The sequence below is a fragment of the Anolis carolinensis genome, chromosome 1 (genome assembly GCF_035594765.1).
Source record: "Anolis carolinensis isolate JA03-04 chromosome 1, rAnoCar3.1.pri, whole genome shotgun sequence".
In the NCBI taxonomy this organism is placed as follows: Eukaryota; Metazoa; Chordata; class Lepidosauria; order Squamata; family Dactyloidae; genus Anolis; species Anolis carolinensis.
The window spans coordinates 174,099,284-174,119,586 of NC_085841.1; the positions used below are offsets into that span (position 1 = coordinate 174,099,284).

At 43.0% G+C, this 20,303-nt stretch overlaps 1 protein-coding gene across 4 annotated transcripts in view; it reads left to right on the top strand.

The window, feature by feature from the left end:
- The first annotated feature begins 12,795 nt into the window (after positions 1–12,795).
- The window catches only part of tfap2b (transcription factor AP-2 beta), a 78,344-nt gene continuing 70,836 nt past the window's right edge, over positions 12,796–20,303 (top strand). The window contains exon 1 of one of the 4 annotated variants that reach the window (XM_062959276.1): positions 12,796–13,369. In XM_062959276.1, coding sequence (XP_062815346.1) covers positions 13,289–13,369 — 81 coding nt within the window. In that variant the 5' untranslated portion in view covers positions 12,796–13,288. Of the gene's footprint in view, positions 13,370–16,740; positions 17,162–20,303 lie in introns of those variants that run through there. The other 3 variants (XM_003215197.4, XM_062959282.1, XM_062959292.1) reach the window with 3 other exon arrangements.

Genomic DNA, 20,303 nt, shown 5'->3' on the forward strand with positions numbered 1-20,303 from the left:
TTTCTGACAATATAATTTGACTCATGCATCCCAATTCATTTTTGCCTTTGAGAAGCACATTGGAGAAGTGCAGGGCACTCTTGCTAAAACTATGTTAGATTCTACAGTTGATGCCCAGGAGCACATTAATTAGGATATAATAGATTTTAGTTAGAATAGAATAGAATAACTTTATTGTCATTGTACATTGTTCAACGAAATTAAACACTTTCCCCAGCACACATCACAAAAACACACGCATCCCTCCACAATCCAACCACTCCACACTCCAGAAGATCCAATCAAAGACAACCAATATGGTGTAGGACATTGCTTCTTAAATTGTGGGTCCTGACCCTCAAATGGGGTTTCCTTAGCTCAATGTTGGGGTCATGAAAAATTTGGCAACATTAAAAGGTTTTGAATGTCACCTAGATGACATTTACACAAATCTATTAGCAACAACACACTGTGTTTACAGTGGACTCTGCAGATAAGGCATTAGCTGTACTTCCTTTCTAAAATTCAGCCGGTTTAGCAAGCTTGCATCATACTGGCTGCACATCAGTCACATGCCTCTTTTCTATCATATTCTAAAGGTACAACAGGCCTCTTCAAATATCTGATGGCCCTAAGTAAACAAACAAAGGAGGTAGAGCATATTAGCCTTGTTTCCTCATCAATCTTCATTTCTTCCACTCACTTCATCATTTCCAGACTGTATGGAGACAAGAACCACAGAATCTTTTCTTCAGACAGTCACTCTCTATGCAGGGTGAGTGACCATGAAGTTGGGAAAGCTAACATGTTCCCAACCCTCATATTTATTTCAGTTGCCTAAATAGGTAATGAAGGGGGATCAGAACAACAAATAGCTGGCTACTGAGTTAAAAATTGAATTAAATGTGAACATCTTGGAGATGTTGTGTGTTAGAATCCTAGGATGCACAAGGAAAGAGTGTTAGCCCACTTTGCTCTCCCCCTAGAAAAGCACATTCACCCACCGGGGAGTCCCTGGCCCTTACCTGTCTGGGTCTCTAGGCCTGATCTTGTGACACAGGATTGGCTGCAATGTCTGATGTTGCTTATTACTGGTACAGTCAGATCTAGCTGTGAATTTAGCAGATAGGATGATAAAATGCAGCCAATTGAAAACCATTCCATTTATCTGTATTCTGTCCTGGTTATGGATTCTTGTCTACAAGTTACACATCAGGACAATCAAATGTTGCGGCACACCTATTTCTCTAACAGCAATCCATGAATTTTCATGATCTACAAAGTCAAAGGTTGTGTTATAATCAGGGCCATAGCCAGAAAAAAAATTTCGGAGGGGGTTGAAACTTTTTTTAGTGAATTATGAAGAGTAAAATAATTTAGAAATCAGGCTCCATCAATAAATTTCAGTGGACACTCGAGACAGATAAACTTCAGTGGACACTCATATGGATTTGGTTAGCCAGTTAAAATTCATGAGTAAACCAGGTCTTCTTTTTAACCTGAAAATTTTCGGGGGGGGGGATGAACCCCTAACCCCCCCGTTGCACCAGCACCACCTCTCCTTGTTCAATAGCTTTGGCCACTGCCGGTTTTAGGTGTGGCAGTGCACCAAACAACAGAAAAGTAGCGAGTGGCCTGTCTGGCTGCCAGCTGGCTTGTAGCTGGAGTTGCCATCCACTAGTAGAAGGTGATTTCTGAACTTCTTTTTCCATTCTCTCTCCCCCCCCCCCCCCTCTTTCTGATTGGAAGGCAGAACACTTGGCACCATCGCCACCTCTCCTTGTTATGGTAATTTTCAAGATGGCTGGATTCAGGTGTAGCAGTGCACCAAACAAGGGCAAAGTAGTTGTGCCATCTTGGGGGTCTCCCTTCCCCCCCCCCCAATCTTTTCCTTTTTTATGAGAGTAGGTCTTTGTGGGGCAGGCAGTTGCTCCATTGTGTCCCAGTCTCTGGAGCAGCCCCTTCCTCAACGTGAAAGCCTTTCAGATATTTAAACATGGCTCTCTTCTCCAAGCCAATGGTCTTCGCCCCCCAAACTATATAAGGCTGGTGAGGAAAAGAGTCCCATGGTTCTTTGTCCTTCCTCTCCTGCCCCTACCTTATTAATAGACTTTACTCAGAGTTTTTGCACTAATCGCCCTCTTTACGTAGCAATTGATGTCTTGGTTTTAAATATTGTTATATTATGTTGTTTTATAACTATGCTATTATTGTAGTTTAAATTCATGGATTATATGTTAATTTATGTTAGGGTTGGTTTGTTTTCTCATGTAAGCCACCCTGAGTCCCTTCGGGGAGATGGAGATGGGGTACAAGAATAAAGTTATCATTAAAGTTATCATTAAAGGCCACCAGCTCCTTTTCCGTTGTTTGATGTGCTGCTACCAGACTAGATTTAGCAAGGGCAGGATGGCAAACCAACCACTCCACCTCTGACCCCCGGCCATACTGGGGGTCTCCTCCTTACCCCCCCCCCCCCAAACCTTCTCCTTCTTAAGGGGAGTGAGTGGCTCTTTGTGGGGCAGGCGGGTGGCCGCCTGCCTGCCTGCCAAAGACCACCAGTTCCTTTTCCATTGTTTGGTCTGTGGGTAGACTTAGAATGGGGGGGGGGGGGGCCAACCAACCACTCTGCCCCTGATCTGAACTCATCCGTCTCCCTTTGTCTCTAAGCCCCTCTATTGCCCTTTTTTTTTGGAGGGGGGGGCTGCCACCGCGGGTGAAGACAATGATTACCTGCTCTGAACTGCTAAGACTTAAAATAATATGCTCCAAAAACATGTTTTCCCCCAAAGATGGCTAGATTTCCTACAATACATTTTGAAACTGGTTTTTCCCCCAGTGGATCATACAAGAGTGTTTTTCTGCTTGCTTGCTGCTACTACTGGCCTCTTCCAGTATGTTTTGGGAAAAGAACAAGAAATGCAAAAGCTTTGGAAGAAGTTGCTTGGCTTGTTGTTGTTTTTTGTTAGTAAAGAAGAAAGTGTAATAGTGGGGCTGGGACACTGGGCTGTGTGATGTGGAAGTGCATCTTTGACCTTTGGCAGGAAGAAATGGTGCCCTGCTGCTGCTCCTGGAGAAGTTACAGGTTGGGGCCAGCCGAAGGGATACCTTCTGGGGATTTTTAAGAGAATTTTATTTCTAAAAAGAAAAGAAATTCCTAAAAATCAGGGGATGACCCAAAACATTATGAAACTTGGTGGGCTAACAGTGGTAGATGTATCCTCCAAGTGTGAACATTTTCATCCTGCCAATCCTAAAAATGATGGGAAGGGGACCCAGGGAATCCCACCCATTGTCGCCAATGGGCTGGATCTAGCCGTTTTTCCAGCTGCAGCCTGAAAAGGTCATCCAGTTACAAGCCCATTTTTGGGAGGTGTGCGAAAATGGATGTGGGAGTATACCAGTATCCGGCAAGCAGATATGGATAGAAGTTCAGCCTAAATGCACAAGCCTACAAATAAGGTTGTGTTTAAAATCATCAAAGAACAGTATTGCATGACTACTGATGATCGTGTCATCACCGCCCAAGCAGGGAGCTTTGAAATGGTTGAACAGAAGCTCTCCAAAGCTTTAGGTACTCTTACTGCCTATTACAGGGGAAACCAGCTGATCCCTAATCCATTTAAAATGCAGACGTATGCTTTTCACCTTAAGAGCAGACAAGCATCTCGAGCTCAGAGGATTACCTGGGAATACTTGGGAGTTACATCAAAATACTTGGGAGTTACTCTGGACCGTGCTCTGACTTACAAGAAGCACTGCTTGACTAGCAAGCAAAAAGTGGGCACTGGAAATAACATTGTAGGAAAGCTGACTGGCACAAGCTGGGGATCACAACCAGACACAGTGAAGGCATCTGCCCTTGCTCTTTGCTACTCTGCTTTTGAATATGCATGCCCAGTGTGGAATACATCTCACCACATTAAAACAGTGGATGTTGCTCTTAATGAGACATGCTGCATTATTACAGGATGTCTATACCCTACACCACTGGAGAAATTATACTGTTTAGCTAGCATTGCACCACCTGACATCTGCCAGGAAGTAGCAGCCAGCAATGAAAGGACCAAGACATTGACATCTCTGACCCATCCCCTGTTCGGATATCAGCCAGCACACCAACACCTTAAATCAAGAAATAGTTTTCTAAGATCTACAGAGAGAGTAACAGGAACACCCCTGCAAGCAAGAGTCCAAAAGTGGCAGGCTAAAACATGGAACCTCAATCAGTGACTGACACCGGATGAGAGACTCCCTCCTGGGCACACAGAAGACTGGGCGACTTGGAAGGCATTGAACAAACTGAGCTCTGGCACCATGAGATGCAAAGCCAACCTTAAGAAATGGGGCTACAAAGTGGAGTCCATGACATGTGAGTGTGGAGAAGAGCAAACCAGAGACCACCTACTATAATGCAGCCTGAGCCCTGCCACATGCACAATGGAGGATCTTCGTATAGCAACGCCAGAGGCACTCCAAGTAGCCAGCTACTGATCAAAGGATATTTAGTATAATGCCAAGTTCTTTTAAGTTTGTGTTTTTAAATACATTACAAGTTGTGCCCTCAGTTCATCTCTGACATGATAAATAAAATAAATTGCATGACTTATCTGAATGAGATTCAGAGCCTGGTCATTTGGGGACTATCAGTTATATAGTTCTCTTGAATAAAGTTTTTAATAACTTTAACTGTTGGTCTTGCTCTGTACCTGTGATAGCCTCCTGGTATGTTCTGCTCTGCTAACACTTAAAATAATTGCTCTCGATTTTTAACACCTTCCATTTTGTCAATTCTCACAAAAAATGGAAGGAGATAGTAAGAATTCAATATGTTCTGAGGGACGCACACTCATTTTCCTATTACTACATACCAGAATTGGATCCCGTGGATGAATTTGGTTCCTTCCCATTGACATTCCCTTCTTCGCAATGGCAGTGGTAAATATACATTTTATAGCTTTTAATATGTTTTATAGATTTTAATTCTGTTTTAATGTTTGTATATATTTGTAGGTTTACAATTGCATGGGAAAAAAATTCGTGTCAGGAGCAACTTGAGAAACTGCAAGTCGCTTCTGGTGTGGTATGGAAATGCTTTTAATGTAAGCCACTTTGAGTCTCCTTGTGGAGAGAAAAAAAGCCAGGTATAAATAAACAGAATAATAATCATAATGGTACTGTTCCATTATCAGGGTGGAGGCCACAAGGGGGCGCTAGAAAGAGAAGGATAGTCTATTTTATGGGGGGGGGGGAGCTGAGGAAAACAATTTTCCCCAGTTTCGCTGGTAATTCCCACTGCCCACTTCCCATTTCATAAACGAGGGTTGTTTCCACGATAGGGACATGGGTGGGGAAATAACACGAAAACAGGGGGAAATGGTTTCCTCCTTCAGTCCACTCACCATCCCCATAAAATGGACTATCCTTCACTCTCTAACGCCCCCTTGTAGCCTCCGGATAATGGAACAGTACCATTTAATCTATATATATGTATATATGTAATGTATTTTTATATGGAGTAAACAACCAAACCACTGAACCAAATCACACCAAATTTGACCACAAAAGACATAGTCATCCAAAATATGTCTTTCAAACAAAAAAACTTAGAAAAATAAAAGTCCAAATTAGAGAACCAGGAAAAGCCGTTTTTCCCCCTAAATGCCAGTTAGAAGGGTATTCCCCGCCCACTTAATCTCCTAGCAATTCTCTCAGCAACAACGGAGCTCAGGGCGTCTTCACTCAGGCCTCATCCAACTGCCTATAAAATACAGATTATCTGATTTGAACTGGATTATATGGCAGTGTAGACTCAAGGCCCTTCCACACACCTATATAATCCAGAATGCCAAGGCAGATAATCCACAGTATCTGCTTTGAACTGGATTATCTTCAGTCCACACTGTCATATAATCTAGTTCAGTGTGGATTTTATACAGCTGTGTAGAAGGGGCCTCATATAATCCAGTTCTAAGCAGATGATATAAGATTATATATATAATATATATTAATTACTGTGGCATAATAATACAGAACAATATAATCTCTAAAATCAGGACAGTAAATAAAGAGCAACACTCTTTAAAGTTCCACATGGTAGAAAGCAGCCAGGCTTGCAAGCAGCAAAGCTATTCAGTGCTGTTTAACCCGGCCAACCAAGATTTCTCCTAGATAGAAAACCCCCAGGTTTTGAAGCCACGAGGCTACTCCGAGGCTATTCCTTCCCATTCAGCCTGCCCAAGGAAGGATGCCCATTGTATTCCAGCTCCCCAAACAAGGTATTGCATAAGAAGAAAACAGCTAGGCTTTGAGGCTGCAAGGCTATTCACTGCTATTCCACCTGGTCAACAAATGATTCCCAAATAATTATCCACAAGCATGAGGACAATTTCATCAGAAAGGAGAAAACCATGAAAATGAACAAAATCTGGCCACCAGTATTTAAAAATTCTAAAATCAAGACAGTAAATAAAGAACAAAACTCAGAAAACAGGGGAATTCCAAACAGGAAACAATCAGAGCCAGCTAACACCTCCCAACAAAGGATTCCCTAGGCAGGAAGCAGCCAGGTTTTGAATCTGCAAGGCCATTGAATGCTAATCAAGGTGGCCAACTGCAACATTCACACTTGCCTCAAACAGGCAAGAGTTCTTTCTCCCACCCTGGACTTTCCACAGATATATAAACCCCACTTTCCTATTTTTCAACAGACCTCACACCTCTGAGGATGCCTGCTATAGATGTGGGCGAAAGGACAGGAGAGAATGCTTCTGGAACATGGCCATATAGCCCGGGGGAAAAAATCACAGCAACCCAGTGATTCCGTCTATGAAACCCTTCGAAAACACAATACCTTGCCTGTTTTGAGCCAGTGCCGCTTTGGGGTAGAATAAAACGAAAAGGAAGAGGGGAACGCCAAAAGGCAAAGCAGCGCGCAAAAGATGGAGACGTTACGCGGCCACAGGCAGAGGGCGCTCAAACCCATCCTTCCGACGGTTCAGGACCCCAATCCCACTCCCAGCCACAGCCAAGCCCTCCTCAACTGACTTTGGAGCGTGATTTCTCACGCAGATCATTGCGCTGCGATTATATCTTCCGTCTCGTGCCTTTGCCAAATAGGCGAGAGAAAGCAATTGCGCCAGAGGTGCCTCCTTTGCGCTTATCAGCGGGGTCTCCCTTGGAAAGGCGGCCCGCCGCTCTGGTGGAAATGTCTCCTGTAGAGGGCGCTATTGCTCTGCTGAAAGCGCCCTTCCCAACCCTGCTGGCCTTCCTAGCTTCACACTCTTGCAACTCCTCTGCGTTGCCAAGATTGGCACCCTCTCCAAGCCCAGCCATCACAAATTATGTTCCCGTACATGGTGTTATCAAAGCAGATGATCAAAGTAGATAAACTGGATTATCTGAGTCTACACTGCCATACAATCCAGGTCAAAGCAGATCATCTGGATGTTATATGGCAGTGTAGACGGAGCCTAAGTCTCGATGGAACTCGGGGTTTACTGAGTGCAGGTCCATAAACCAATAGTGCCCAAGGTCCCATCTCCACTGCCATAGACTGCAGTTTGTAACTGCATTATATAGCAGTGAAGATGGAGCCTCAGTCACTAACTAGGCCAGAGTCTGGGAACCCGAAGAGGAGCAAGAACCTGTGATGATTCCTCCTGATTTCATTTACAGCAGTTGCGTTGTTGGGGTTTTTAAATTAATTTTTTAATGATTTTCCAGCTTTTCTTTTAGTTGGTAGGTGTAGATGTTTCTACATACATGCAATGTTTATCTAGCTGGTCCAACCGTGTTAAACAAAAAAAATGATTCACATTTACTCGCATTGACTCCAGTGCAAAGCGCCCAAAGCTCAATTTTGAAGAAACCGGAAAACAAAACAAAATAAAAAATGGTGGCGGAATATAATGCACGGGCTCGTCAGAACAGAATGCTACTGAAACATGGCCATACAAGCAAAAAAAAACTCACAGCAACCCAGTACATAATATATTATTGTAATATAATATTGTTATATATTATATGATTATATATTATAGTATACTATACCATAATGATTATATTATATTACTCTTTTTCTAAAATTATTGTCATCTGGCAGACGGTACAGGGTGACAAAGACAAGGACAAACAGACTATTCCAAAAAAGGAAATTATATAATTATTATATTATAATATATAATCATATAATATATTATATATTATATATTGGATTGCTGTGAGTATTTGGGCTGTATGGCCATGTTCCAGTAGCATTCTATCCTGACGTTTTCCCTGCATCTATCGCCTGCATCAGTGACAAGCGTCCTTGGAGGATAGAATAGACTACAACAGTGGTTCCCAACCTTTTTTTTTTTTTAACTGGGGACCACTTAAACCAGGGACCGCTTTGAGCAGGGACCACTTTGACCAGGGACCACTCTCCAACATTAGTACTAGATTCGGTTTGGTTATTTGGAGTGCTGCTTCAGAAAATTGCATTGGCTAGACCACATCAGCTCTAATTATTAAATATGGTTTTCTGTGGGGGAGTTGAATGGCATATGTTCTGTATCAATTGGCCTCACAGAGATCAGTCGCTCTCTGTGAGGACCACATTTTAGTTTTTGGAAACTCCTGTTGGTCCAGGACCACAGGTTGGGAACCACTGGACTAGAATAACTTTATTGTCATTGTATATTGTACAACGAAATTAAATGCTTTCCCCAGTACACATCACAAAACAACACACCCATCCCTCCACAATTCACCACCACATAGCACCCAATGTTACATCGATGAGAAGCCATGGAGTTCAATATCATTACAGCTCTAGGATAAAAGCGGTCCCTCAGTCAGTTTGTCCTTGTCTTTGTCACCCTGTACCCTCTGCCAGATGACAATAATTTAAAAAAGAATAATATAATAATATTATAATATATAATATAATACCAATATAATTATAATTGGTTTTTACTTAGCTTATTTAACCTACTGGCCCCAATGTAGATTAAATGTGTTTTAAACTAATGTTTTTACTGTTTACTATTTAATTTGTTTATTTTGTTTTATTTGTTTTCCTTTATTAACTTGCCATTTATTTTGTGTGTGTTGTTTATTTTGTTTACCCATGTGGGATAGAAATAAAGAGTATTATTATATTGGGCATTACTTGACTTTGTGTAGCATGTGTCTGTTTAGCACATTTCCTCCAGTTTTGAATGTTCTGTAAACTCCTGTATGTTATCCACTTAACAGCTGTGGGTATATGGATCGTAATAAAGTTTAAAATTCTAAATTATATTGCTGAAGATACTATTATATTATCGAAGGTTTTCATGGCTGGAATCACTGGGTTGCTGTGAGTCTTTCGGGCTGTATGGCCATGTTTCAGAAGCTTGTTATCCTGACATTTCGCCCACATCTGAGGCAGCCATCCTCAAAGGTTGTAAGGTAGACTCGAACATGCCCATCTGTATTTTGTAAGTGTTTTTATGAATGTCTGATGTAATTTAATAACTTTTTAATTGATTCACAATATATTGTACAATTTTATATATGTGTTTTATTGTAAGCTGCCCTGAGTCCCCTATTGGGTGAGAAGGGCGGGATATAAATATTGTAATAATGGATGTGGGCGAAACGTCAGGAGAAAAAGCTTCTGGAACATGGCCATACAGCCTGAAAGACTCACAGCAACCCAGGATTATTATAATTATTCAATAGAAGCCGCAGTGGGTTAAACCATTCTGCCTGCAGGCAGAGCCGGCCCTAGGTATTTTTCAAGTGTAGGCGAACAGAATTTTGGTGCGCCCCCCCAAAGCAATCACTGAAAAATAAAAGCGTTGGATAAGCGAAAATGTTGGATAATAAGGAGGGATTAAGGGAAAGCCTATTAAACATCAAATTACATTAAGATCTTACAAACTAAGCACCAAAACATCATGTTTTACAACAAATCAACAGAAAAAGCAGTCTCGACTGCGCCCCCATATGTTTTGCGCCACAGGCGACTGCCTAATTCGCCTCATTGTTGGACTGCCTCTGCTGCAGGACTGCTGACTTGAACGTTGGGCTCTATTGGTTTATGGATCTGCACTCTGTAATCCAACCCTGGAGAGCGGGGATGAGCTCACTCTGTCAGCTCCAGCTCAATGGGGGGACCTGAGAGAAGCCTCCCACAAGGATGGTAAAACATCAAAACATCCCTGGTGCTCCGTCTTTGCAGGCAGCCAATTCTCTCACACCAGAAGCGACTTGCAGTTTCTCAAATCACTCCTGGCACGGAAAAAAAATTCTTACATGCCAACGTTCATGCTAAGGACTGGCTTTGATGCAACCTGAAGTTAAACACGGGGTTCGGGGAGTGCGGATGACTTCTGCTCTCAGAGACTTGTTTGGGGAAACAAGCTGCCTTCGGCCTGTGACTGGCTTGCATCAGGCCCAGATCCCTTTGTGCAGCTCTTCCTCCTCCCCTGTTCCATCCCATTTGGGTTCACTGTGAGCGGATGAAGAGAGGAGGAAGGGGGACAGGTCAGCGGACACTAGCCTCCAGGCCCGAGCGGCCCAAGGGGAAAACTGCGCGTGATCCTTTGCGCGTGGAAAGAAGGGAAGGGAAAGGAGGTGGTCAGAGAAGGCCAATGCTTCGATGCTGTAAGACTGGGAAAGGGAGGGAGGGAGGGAGGGAGGGAGGGAGAGAAAAGAGTTCCTGGCCTAATTTACTGCTCCATTGAGGGAGGGAGGGGTGAGTTGTGGGGGGAGAGTGCAGCTTCCTCCACCTCCCATCCTCTCCCCACGAAAACACGCAGGTTCCAAGAACGCTTTTCCTCCCTTCGGCTTTGATCTCCTTGCCAATGGATGGGTTTCTCTGCTTGTTTCGGAGAGGGCTCCTTCTTTCTCCATGCCTGCTTTCCCTTTCCCTCCTCCCTCCTTTCCCTCCTTCCTCCTCCTCCTCCTCCTCCCTTCCCTCCCTCCGCAGCCAAGCCTATAAGACACCCGGTGCGGCGACTCCTTCTCCACCCGCCTTGAACAACTTCCCGCTGGAAAGGGCCAACTTGCCTCGCCTTTTCGTCGCTGTTTCGGCGCCGCACCGCGCTCTCTCCCTGCTCGGCCCCATTCCCAGGACGCCAAGCTTGGCCTCTGGCCCGATACTTCCAAGGAATCGCTCGGTCCTAAGGAATCCCTTGTCCCGCAAAGACAACGGGCACGGGATCCTCACCCGTCCAGCCCGCTTTGAGAGCGAATTTCTTGGGAAATCCTTCTCAATGCAGGGAAACAACCCGCTCAGAGCAACCGTGTCAAAACCCGGCCCATCGGTTCATGGTCTGAATGGAAGGGATAGTCAAGAAGAGTTTGTTTGGAGCCGGAAAGGAATGGTCTCGAAACTGAACGAAACAAAAACGGATCGAACGAAAAAAAACCCATCCTGGTTACCAGGTTGAACCTTCGCCTCTTCTGTGTCCCTTATTGGTCAACAACCTATTTCTACACGCACAGGGATATATAATAGACATAGAAGGAGATGTAGATAATAGAGATGATATAGATATAGTAGATATGAATATAGACAATGATGTAGATGATAGATATAGAGAGAGATAGAGACAAGCATAGATATAGACCATCTATACCTATCTATCAATATAAACATAGAGGTAGAGGTAGATATCTATAGACCATATCTATATATCAATATAAACATAGAGGTAGAGATAGACATCTATATGCCATCTATAGCTGTATCTATCTATCAGCATAAACATTAATATGTAAGTATAGATATAATCAACATATCATCTATGTACCAATATAAATATAGATGTAAATATAGATATCTATATATCATCTATATTTCTGAATATAAACTTAAATAGAGCTATATAATCTATATATTATCTATATCTATCTATAAACATTAATATGTAGGTATAGATAGGCATAATCAATATATCATCTATATCCATCTATCCATCTATCAATATACAGGTAAACATAGATGTAGATATAGATGTCTATAAATATAAACTTAAATAGAGCTATAGATAGATATAATCTATATCTATCTGTAAACATTAATATGTAGGTATAGATAGGCATAATCAATATATCATTTATATCTATCTATCAATATAAACATAGATGTAGATATAGATATCTATATATATCTATATCCACAAAATGTAAATATAGATGTAGATATGATTAATATAGATCTAGATATATAAACATTAATATAGATCTAGATCTAGATAGATATAATCTATATATCATCTATATCTATAGCTATAAACATTAATATAGATGTAGGTATAGATAGATATAATCTAGCTATTATTTATATCTATAATTATCTGTAAATATAACAATATAGATAGATATAATCTATGTATCATCTATGTCTATCTATAAAAATTAATACAGATGTAGATATAGATCATCTATATATCATCTATGTCTATATCTATCTATAAAAATTAATACAGATGTAGATATAGATCATCTATATATCATCTATGTCTATATCTATCTATAAAAATTAATACAGATGTAGATATAGATCATCTATATATCATCTATAGATTATAAATATAAACAAATCTATAAACATCAATCTATATCTACTTCTATATTGATGTTTATATAAATAAAAATAGGCACATCTATATATCACCTATCTATCTATATGTCTATATGTATATAGACATCAATATAGATGTAGAGATAGACAGATGATTAGATACATAGAAACAGGCACATTTTGGGGTAGAGAAGCATTCTCCCTCGTTAAGGAGTTTCGCTAAATCGTTTTTCCTTCGTTAGACCTCAATCTAAAGAAAACATCTCTTCTTTCTGTGCCTATATAGCGAGACACACGCTATATAGGCTGGTGTTATCTAACCCCAAACGAGCAGTGCCTCTCAATACGTCGCACTGCGCCGTTGTTATCGAAGAAAGTGAAGATTTCCTCCTATATGGAGGATATATACTCTCCGTTATTTACAGTGTGTGTGTGTGTGAGAGAGAGAGAGACTCTATCCGTGTGTGCGTGTGTGTGCGTGCGTGTACACCAAGGGCGTGTGAGTAATTATATGCATAATATATGTGTGCTCAATCTGTCTATGTGTTCTATATAAACTCGGCGGATGGGGCTGCGTGGCCCTCTCCTGGGCGAGGTCGGCTTCTCCCGCCTATTGTCTCAGGCAGCAGAGAGAAGTGGCGATGGGAGAGGACGGCCGGGTTGGGCGCCTGTCCCCCGCTTCCAATTATAGATGGATCATTACCGACAGAGCAGCACGGCGAGCCCAGGCACCCGCTCCTCCTCACATGAATGCGCTCCCCTCCTAGAGAACAGCCCGCCGCCATGCTCTGGAAACTGGTCGAGAACGTCAAGTACGAGGACATCTACGAGGTGAGGGGGCAGCGGGGCTTGGGGGGCCGCTTTCGCCTTGGCTTTCCCGGGTGGGGGCGGGAGGCTGCCCCGTTCTCCCCCCGGAGGAGGAAGAGAGCCACAGAAAGGGACCTGAGGGCGCCTCACAGAGGAACTTTCGGCGAGGCGGGAAAGGGAGAGGCTCCTTTCTCGACGCCAGGCAAAGGCTCCGCAACTCAGCCGGGCAGTTCCTCTCTGGGGCACTTGGGAGCCGCTTTGTCGGGACAGCCGCCTCTTGTCCTTTGTTTGTGGGGCAGGCAGAGGGGAAAGAGGGGCGGGAGGCATTCTTTCTCAACTCTCCTTCTCTCTTTCTCCGTCCCTCTCTTCGGGAGATCAGGGTTTCTTGTTGTGAAGCCCAGGAAGGAGCTGGATCTACACTCACTGCCCTATACATCCCAGGATCTGCTTGCCCCAAATTATCTTATCATATAGTCCAGTTCAAAACAGACAATCTGAAATGAGATCCTAGGATATAGGGCAGTGTCCTCGAAGCCTGGTTGTCTCCCTCTTCAAGGAAGGAGTTGTATGGGTCAAGGGGGGAAAAGACCAGAGCCCCATGTTGACCAAAGTCCCTAGGGGCACCCCGTGGCGCAATGGCTTAAACCCTTCTGCCGACAAGACTGCTGACCTGAAGGTTGCCGGTTGGAATCTAACCCTGGGAGAGTGCAGATGAGCTCCTGTCTGTCAGCTCCAGCTTCCCATGAGGGGACATAAGAGAAGCCTCCCACAGGATGGTAAAACATCAAACATCCAAACATCATCCCTTGCAGACGGCCAATTCTCTCACAGCAGAGACGACTTGCAATTTCTCAAGTCACTCCTGACACACACAAAAAAACCGAATCTTCCCTGAATTCATCCCCAATATTCCCTCCTTGGAATATTGGACATATGTTCTAAGGAACCCGCTTCCTGAGAGAAGGTCATGCACATACCGAATTGAGCCTCCGACTCCACAGGTCGGGCAGTTCGAATCCGGGAAGCGCCAGTGAGCTCCCTCTGTCAGCTCCAGCGTCCGGTGCTGGGACATGAGAGAAGCTTCCCACAGGATGGTAAAATTTCAAACATCCAGGCGTCCCTTGGGCAACGTCCTTGCAGACGGCCAATTCTCTCACATCAAAAGCGATTCGCAGTTTCTCAATTCCTCCTGACAGAAAAAAAAAAATCACATACATATACTCGCACACACTTCGGATCGGGAGACCCTCCAGAATAGTTTTTTAAGGAAACGGGGGTATGGTACTTGTACACTGCTATATGATTCTTAATGTAGGTTATGTACTTTGGATCGCACTGGGAATAGGATACAGTCCAAGCCTTCATTGTTTTGGCAGCTGTGGGGATTTCTTGTCAAAGGCTTTCACAGCCAGGCAGAATCACTGCGGTGTTGTGTGGTTTCCTCAAGTCATTTTCTCCTGACGTTTCACCTGGAGAGGGTCTCTAAAGATGCCAGCCCCAGATCCAGGCGAAACGTGAGGAGAAAATGCTGCTAGAAGGGCTCGGCAGCACTCCAGAGAGAGGATTGTTGTCAAGCGAGGCTTCCAAGCCTGGCTGGAGACTCAGAGAGCTCCCTCCGCTCGCTAGTTGAACTTTAACTGGAAGGGCAGCCGGGCCAGTCGGACGGGTTCTGGGGAAGCGCCCGAAAGGTTTTCCGTCGCCTCTGGCTTTGCTTAGCAACGAGGCATTTCGAATTCGTTGCACACATCTAGGTGAAAAGTGGCCGCTTTTTTGGCACAGCGAGAGGAAAACTCTTTCTGGGGTGTTGGGTGGGTTCCGGGCTGCGTTTTTCTCCCGACGTTTCGCCTGCGTCTTCGGAGGGTCTCTGATTCCAAAGCCTTGGACAATACATAAAAGTCTTTCTCTCTCACACACACACACACACCACGGAAGCGTTTAAACAGAAGCCTTTTTGGATTGCTTTGCCAAGCGAGCACAATCTGTAATACTGGACGATAGATAGAGATAGATGTATTTAGAAGGAGGAAAAGAAGTAAAATTTCCTTTCGTTTACAGAAGTCATTAAGCACACACACACACACACACTTACAGAAGTCATTTAGCATATATATGTGTGAGTGTATATGTGTTTTATATATGCTTTCTTACAGAAGTCTTTAAGTGTGTGTTTGTGTATATGTGTGTGCGTGTGTTTACAGAAGTCATTAAACATATATGTGAATATATATATACATATATATGTTTAAGCATATATGTGTATGTATATATATAGACACACACACACAGTATATGCTTACAGAAGTCATATAGCATATATATGTGTGTACGTATATATTTATATATATGCTTACCGAAGTCATTAAACATATATGTGTGTATGTATATGTTTACATAATTCATTAGCACATGTGTGTTGTGTGTATGCTTACAGAAGTCATTAAGCATATATGTGTGTGCATATATATATATGCTTACAGAAGTTATTCAGCATATATATATATATATATATATATATGCTTACAGAAGTCATTAAGCATGTGTGTGTGTGTGTATATGCTTACAGAAGTCCTTATATATGTGTGTGCATATATATATATATATATATATATATATGCTTAGAGAAGTTATTCAGCATATATATATATATGCTTACAGAAGTCATTAAGCATGTGTGTGTGTGTATGCTTACAGAAGTCATTAAGCGTATATATTTGTGTGTATATATGCTTACAGAAGTCATTAAGCATATATGTGTGTGTGTGTATGTGTGTGTGTATATATGTGTGTGTATATATATATCTGTAATGACTTCTGTAAAAAAAACAGAACTTTAACTTCTTTTTCTCCTTCTAAGGATTAGGGCGGCCCATATTATTATTATTATTATTAGTATTTGCTTAAAAATTAGAACCAAAGCACCGAGGGCAATCGATTTCCTTTCTTATTTGGAATGTATAATTAAAAGAGAGAGAGAGAGAGAGGGAAAGGAGGAGGGGGGTGATATGCTTTGCTTTCCCTCCCTTCCCCTTTTCCCTCCCCTCGGTTGCCCCTGGCGCTGCTCCAGATCACTTCCTTGCCCCCAAATCAGCGGCGCCTCGTTTACACGTCTTCTTTTCCCCGGCTCGGATTAATTGAAGCGCTGCCTCTTCCTCGCTCCACTTTCCTGCGTGTGTGAGTGTGTGTGTTTGTCTCCCCCCCCCCCCCGCACCACCACCCCCACCCCCTTCCCTCCCTCTCCCCCAGCACTGCCTTTGCCAGCCCCCTCCGTCTGATTACATCTCGGAATTCTCCACTGAATGAACGTCACTTACAATACGAAGGGAGCTCTCGCCGCGGCAAAAGCCTTTCACGCTCCATTTGGTCCCGCGTTTCCCCTCTCCACCACCTCCTCCTCCTCCCCCCCCCCTTTGAAAGTCCTCGTGTAATATTAATAGTCATGAATATCAATTATTGCCAGGCGGCGTAAAGGGGGAAGGCGAAGGAGAAAGGGGGCGCCGGAGCAGTCGGAGCCTCGCCTTGGGTGGAAGAGGAGGAAGAAGAAGCTCCAGGGCCCGGGGACGAGGCAAAGTGGGGGACCCTCCACCCCCCCTCCTCCCTCCCTCCCACATTTTTTTGTTTTGATGGATAGACTCGGCAAGACCTCCAGCTGTTCTCCAGAGTGCCCCGCGTTCCTTTGCAGAGCTCTTTGAGACCTGCCTTGAGTGCCCTCTCCCTATTTTCTTGCATTATTGTCATATTTTAGGGTGTGTATTTTTTGTAGCCGCTTCCAGACCTTTTTTAAAAATCCAGATGTTAGTCCACACGTATTCCGCCATGGTGAGTTTGGGGCTGGGTTGGGATCACAATTGCCCTGTGTGTGTGTATGTATCCCTCGCTCTCCCTCCCTCAGCCTTCTTTCTTTCTCTTTCTTTTTTCCCCTCGTCCTTTCTTTCTCTGTCTCCGAACGAACGCCTTTGGCCTGGTAATTTAGCACAATAATTGAAGGAGGCTTGCAGCTGCTTCTCCCTTTCGCATTGTCTTCTCGGTTAGAGCTTGGGGGGTGAGCGGGGAAGGGAGGGAGGGAGGGAGGGGGGAAGGAAGGGGGAGGGAGGGGGAGCGAGAGGGAGAAACTTCTGCTTTAGACCTTGCTTTTGGGGTTTTGGAGCAGGCTTCCTGGATCTCCAACCGCCCCCGTTTAGCCGAACCTCAAATCCGTCGACAATTTGCAGAGATTTCCAAGCTCTTCTTAATCAAAGTTAGATATATTATTCCAGTCTGGAACCCATCAGACAAACATCCCAGGCTGGATCTACCCTGCTCTATCATGCAAATCGACTGCATTGGACTGGAATATATGCCCGTGGCGTCCTTTATTCAACAAGGGCATTTGCAGAAATGTTCATTCTTCCCCCCCAAAGTTAGATATGTTTTCAGATCAAAACAAACGTCCCATGCTGGATCTACACTGCCATACGATACACCGGTGTTAGCCATTGTAATGTAATTGTATCTTAATTGCTTTTAGGGTATATGTTGTATAACATTTCCCTCATGTTTTAGTTTACTATGTCTTATTGGATTGATTTGGATTATTTTCATCTGGATGCTTAATTTTTTTTTTAGTTTACTGTTGTAACTGTACATTATCTTGTATTATTTTGATGTTTTTGTACTCATTTGAGGCATTGACAAACATCCCATGCTGGATCTACACTGCCATATAATGCAGTTTCAAGATGCAGACGAACTGCCTTGGACGTGGTGTCCTTTATTCCGTTTTCGGGCTATTTCTTTTTCAAAGTTCAACATGTTTTCAGTTTCCGTCTCATCTACACTGGATCTACACTGCCATGTAATGCCAATGAACTGGATTATATGGCAGTATCCACTCGTATATTGTCGGTCAATGTTGCTTTCTGAAACTACAACATTTAGCAGTGTAGATCCAGCCCCAGTTGACATAGTTTCCAACTCTTCTTTATTTAATAATAATAATATTTGTTCGTGTCAGGAGCGACTTGAGAAAATGCAAGTCGTTTCTAGAGTGAGAGAATTGGCCGTCTGCAAGGACGTTACCCAGGGGACGCCAGGATGTTTGATGTTTTACCATCCTTGTGGGAGGCTTCTCTCATGTCTCCACATGGGAAGTTGGAGCTGACAGACGAGAGCTCACCCCGCTCCCAGATTAGAACCTCCGACCTCTGGGTCAGCAGTCCTGCCAACACAAGGGTTTAACTCATTGCGCCACCGAGGACTCCTAATAATATAATAATAATAATAATAGAATTCTGTTATCTAAAGGAGACATATACAATATTGGGGAAGAATCTAAATCTGGATCGGATTTCATTTCACTAAATGAGTCCCAGTGTGACCTTTTGTCCCTCACAACTTTTCCTAATTGCTTTTTTGAATTGTAGCTTCCTCCTTCTAAAAAAAAAGAAAGAGAGAGAGAGAGAGAGAGAGAGAGAGAGAGAGAGAGAGAGAGCGAGCGAGCTGCGGTGATGTTTGTTTGTTTTCCCGCATATATGCTTTCTTTTACTGTCCAAAGCGAGTAATGATGATGCCACCCGTTCTCTCCTTCCTGGCGTGGAAAGGTCTTCTCCGGGAAAGACACTCGTGGGCCCCTTCCACACAGCTGAATAAAATCCCACATGTTCTGCTTTGAACTGGAATATATGGCAGTGTGGATTCAGGGTCCTTCCTCACAGCCCTATATCCCAGAATATCAAGGCGGAAAATCCCACAATATCTGCTTTGAACTGGCTTATCTGAGTGTGGACTCAGATAATGTGGGATTTTCTCCCTTGATATTCTGGGATATAGGGCTGAGTGGAAGGGCCAGTGGAGAAAGTGGGGCTGAAATCTCGTTTGCTTCTTTTAAATCAAAACTTGGAACTCAAAATGATTACAAAGCTCAACTTCATGCTGATGTTTAGTAAGCAAAGAGGCATTTCTCTTCTGTTTCCCAAGCTGGATCTCTACGAACTGCATTTATATACTCAGCGTAGACCCAGAGAAAGCTGTTGAGGCTGCACTGAACTGCATTGTATGGGTCTCTAAACGGATCATATTATGTATTGTTTGGCGATGGAGATCCAGCTGTCTTTTCAATGAATCCTAGGGAAGGGAGAACATGGGTTGGATCTAGACAGCTTGAAAAACGTAGACCCAATATAATGCAGTTTGAGCTGCATTCTAGTGTAGATTCCTATGAAGATGTTCTACTTCGGCACTTTAATGTTGGCATTTTGACTGGTTAATAGCCAAGATGTTCCAATTGACTATACTTCTCTTTTTAACGAGTAGCTACTACTGCTCCATTCTATTTCCTTTAATTGAGTCGGGTTCTTGTTTCATGTCTGTATGTTGTTATTTTATGTGAATCCGTGTGTCATTTATTTTGTAAATGCGGGTATATTGTATTTGATGTGTTTTGTGTGGCACCTTCGTGTGCTGCTCTGTAAGCTGCCCTGAGTCCCAATTGAGAGATGGTGGTGGGATAGAAATAAAGTTATTATTATTATTATTATTATTATTATTATTATTATTATTATTATTAAGATGGAAACTAAAAATCCGGATAGAGGAAGTGGCATTCTAAAGTGGGGAAAAGGCGAGTAAGAAATAGAGTAGTAGTAGTAGTAGTAGTAGTAATAATATTAAGATGGAAACTAAAAATCCGGATGGAGAAAGTGGCGCTCTAAAGCGGGGGAGAAGCGGGTAAGGGATATAGTAGTAGTAATAATAACAATAATAATAATATGGTAATAATAAGAGCAACAACACTTTGTAACAAAATTTGGGGAAAGTTCTGTTCCTGCTTTGAAAGTGTTGTTTCCTGTAGAAATGGTGCGGTTCTTTCTTTGAAAGAATGAGATCATCCTGCTCTAACTCATTGCACAGCCACGTTTTTATTGTGCTGTGGAAGGCTTTCATGGCCAGAATAACTGGGATGTTGTGAATTTTCAGGGCTGTA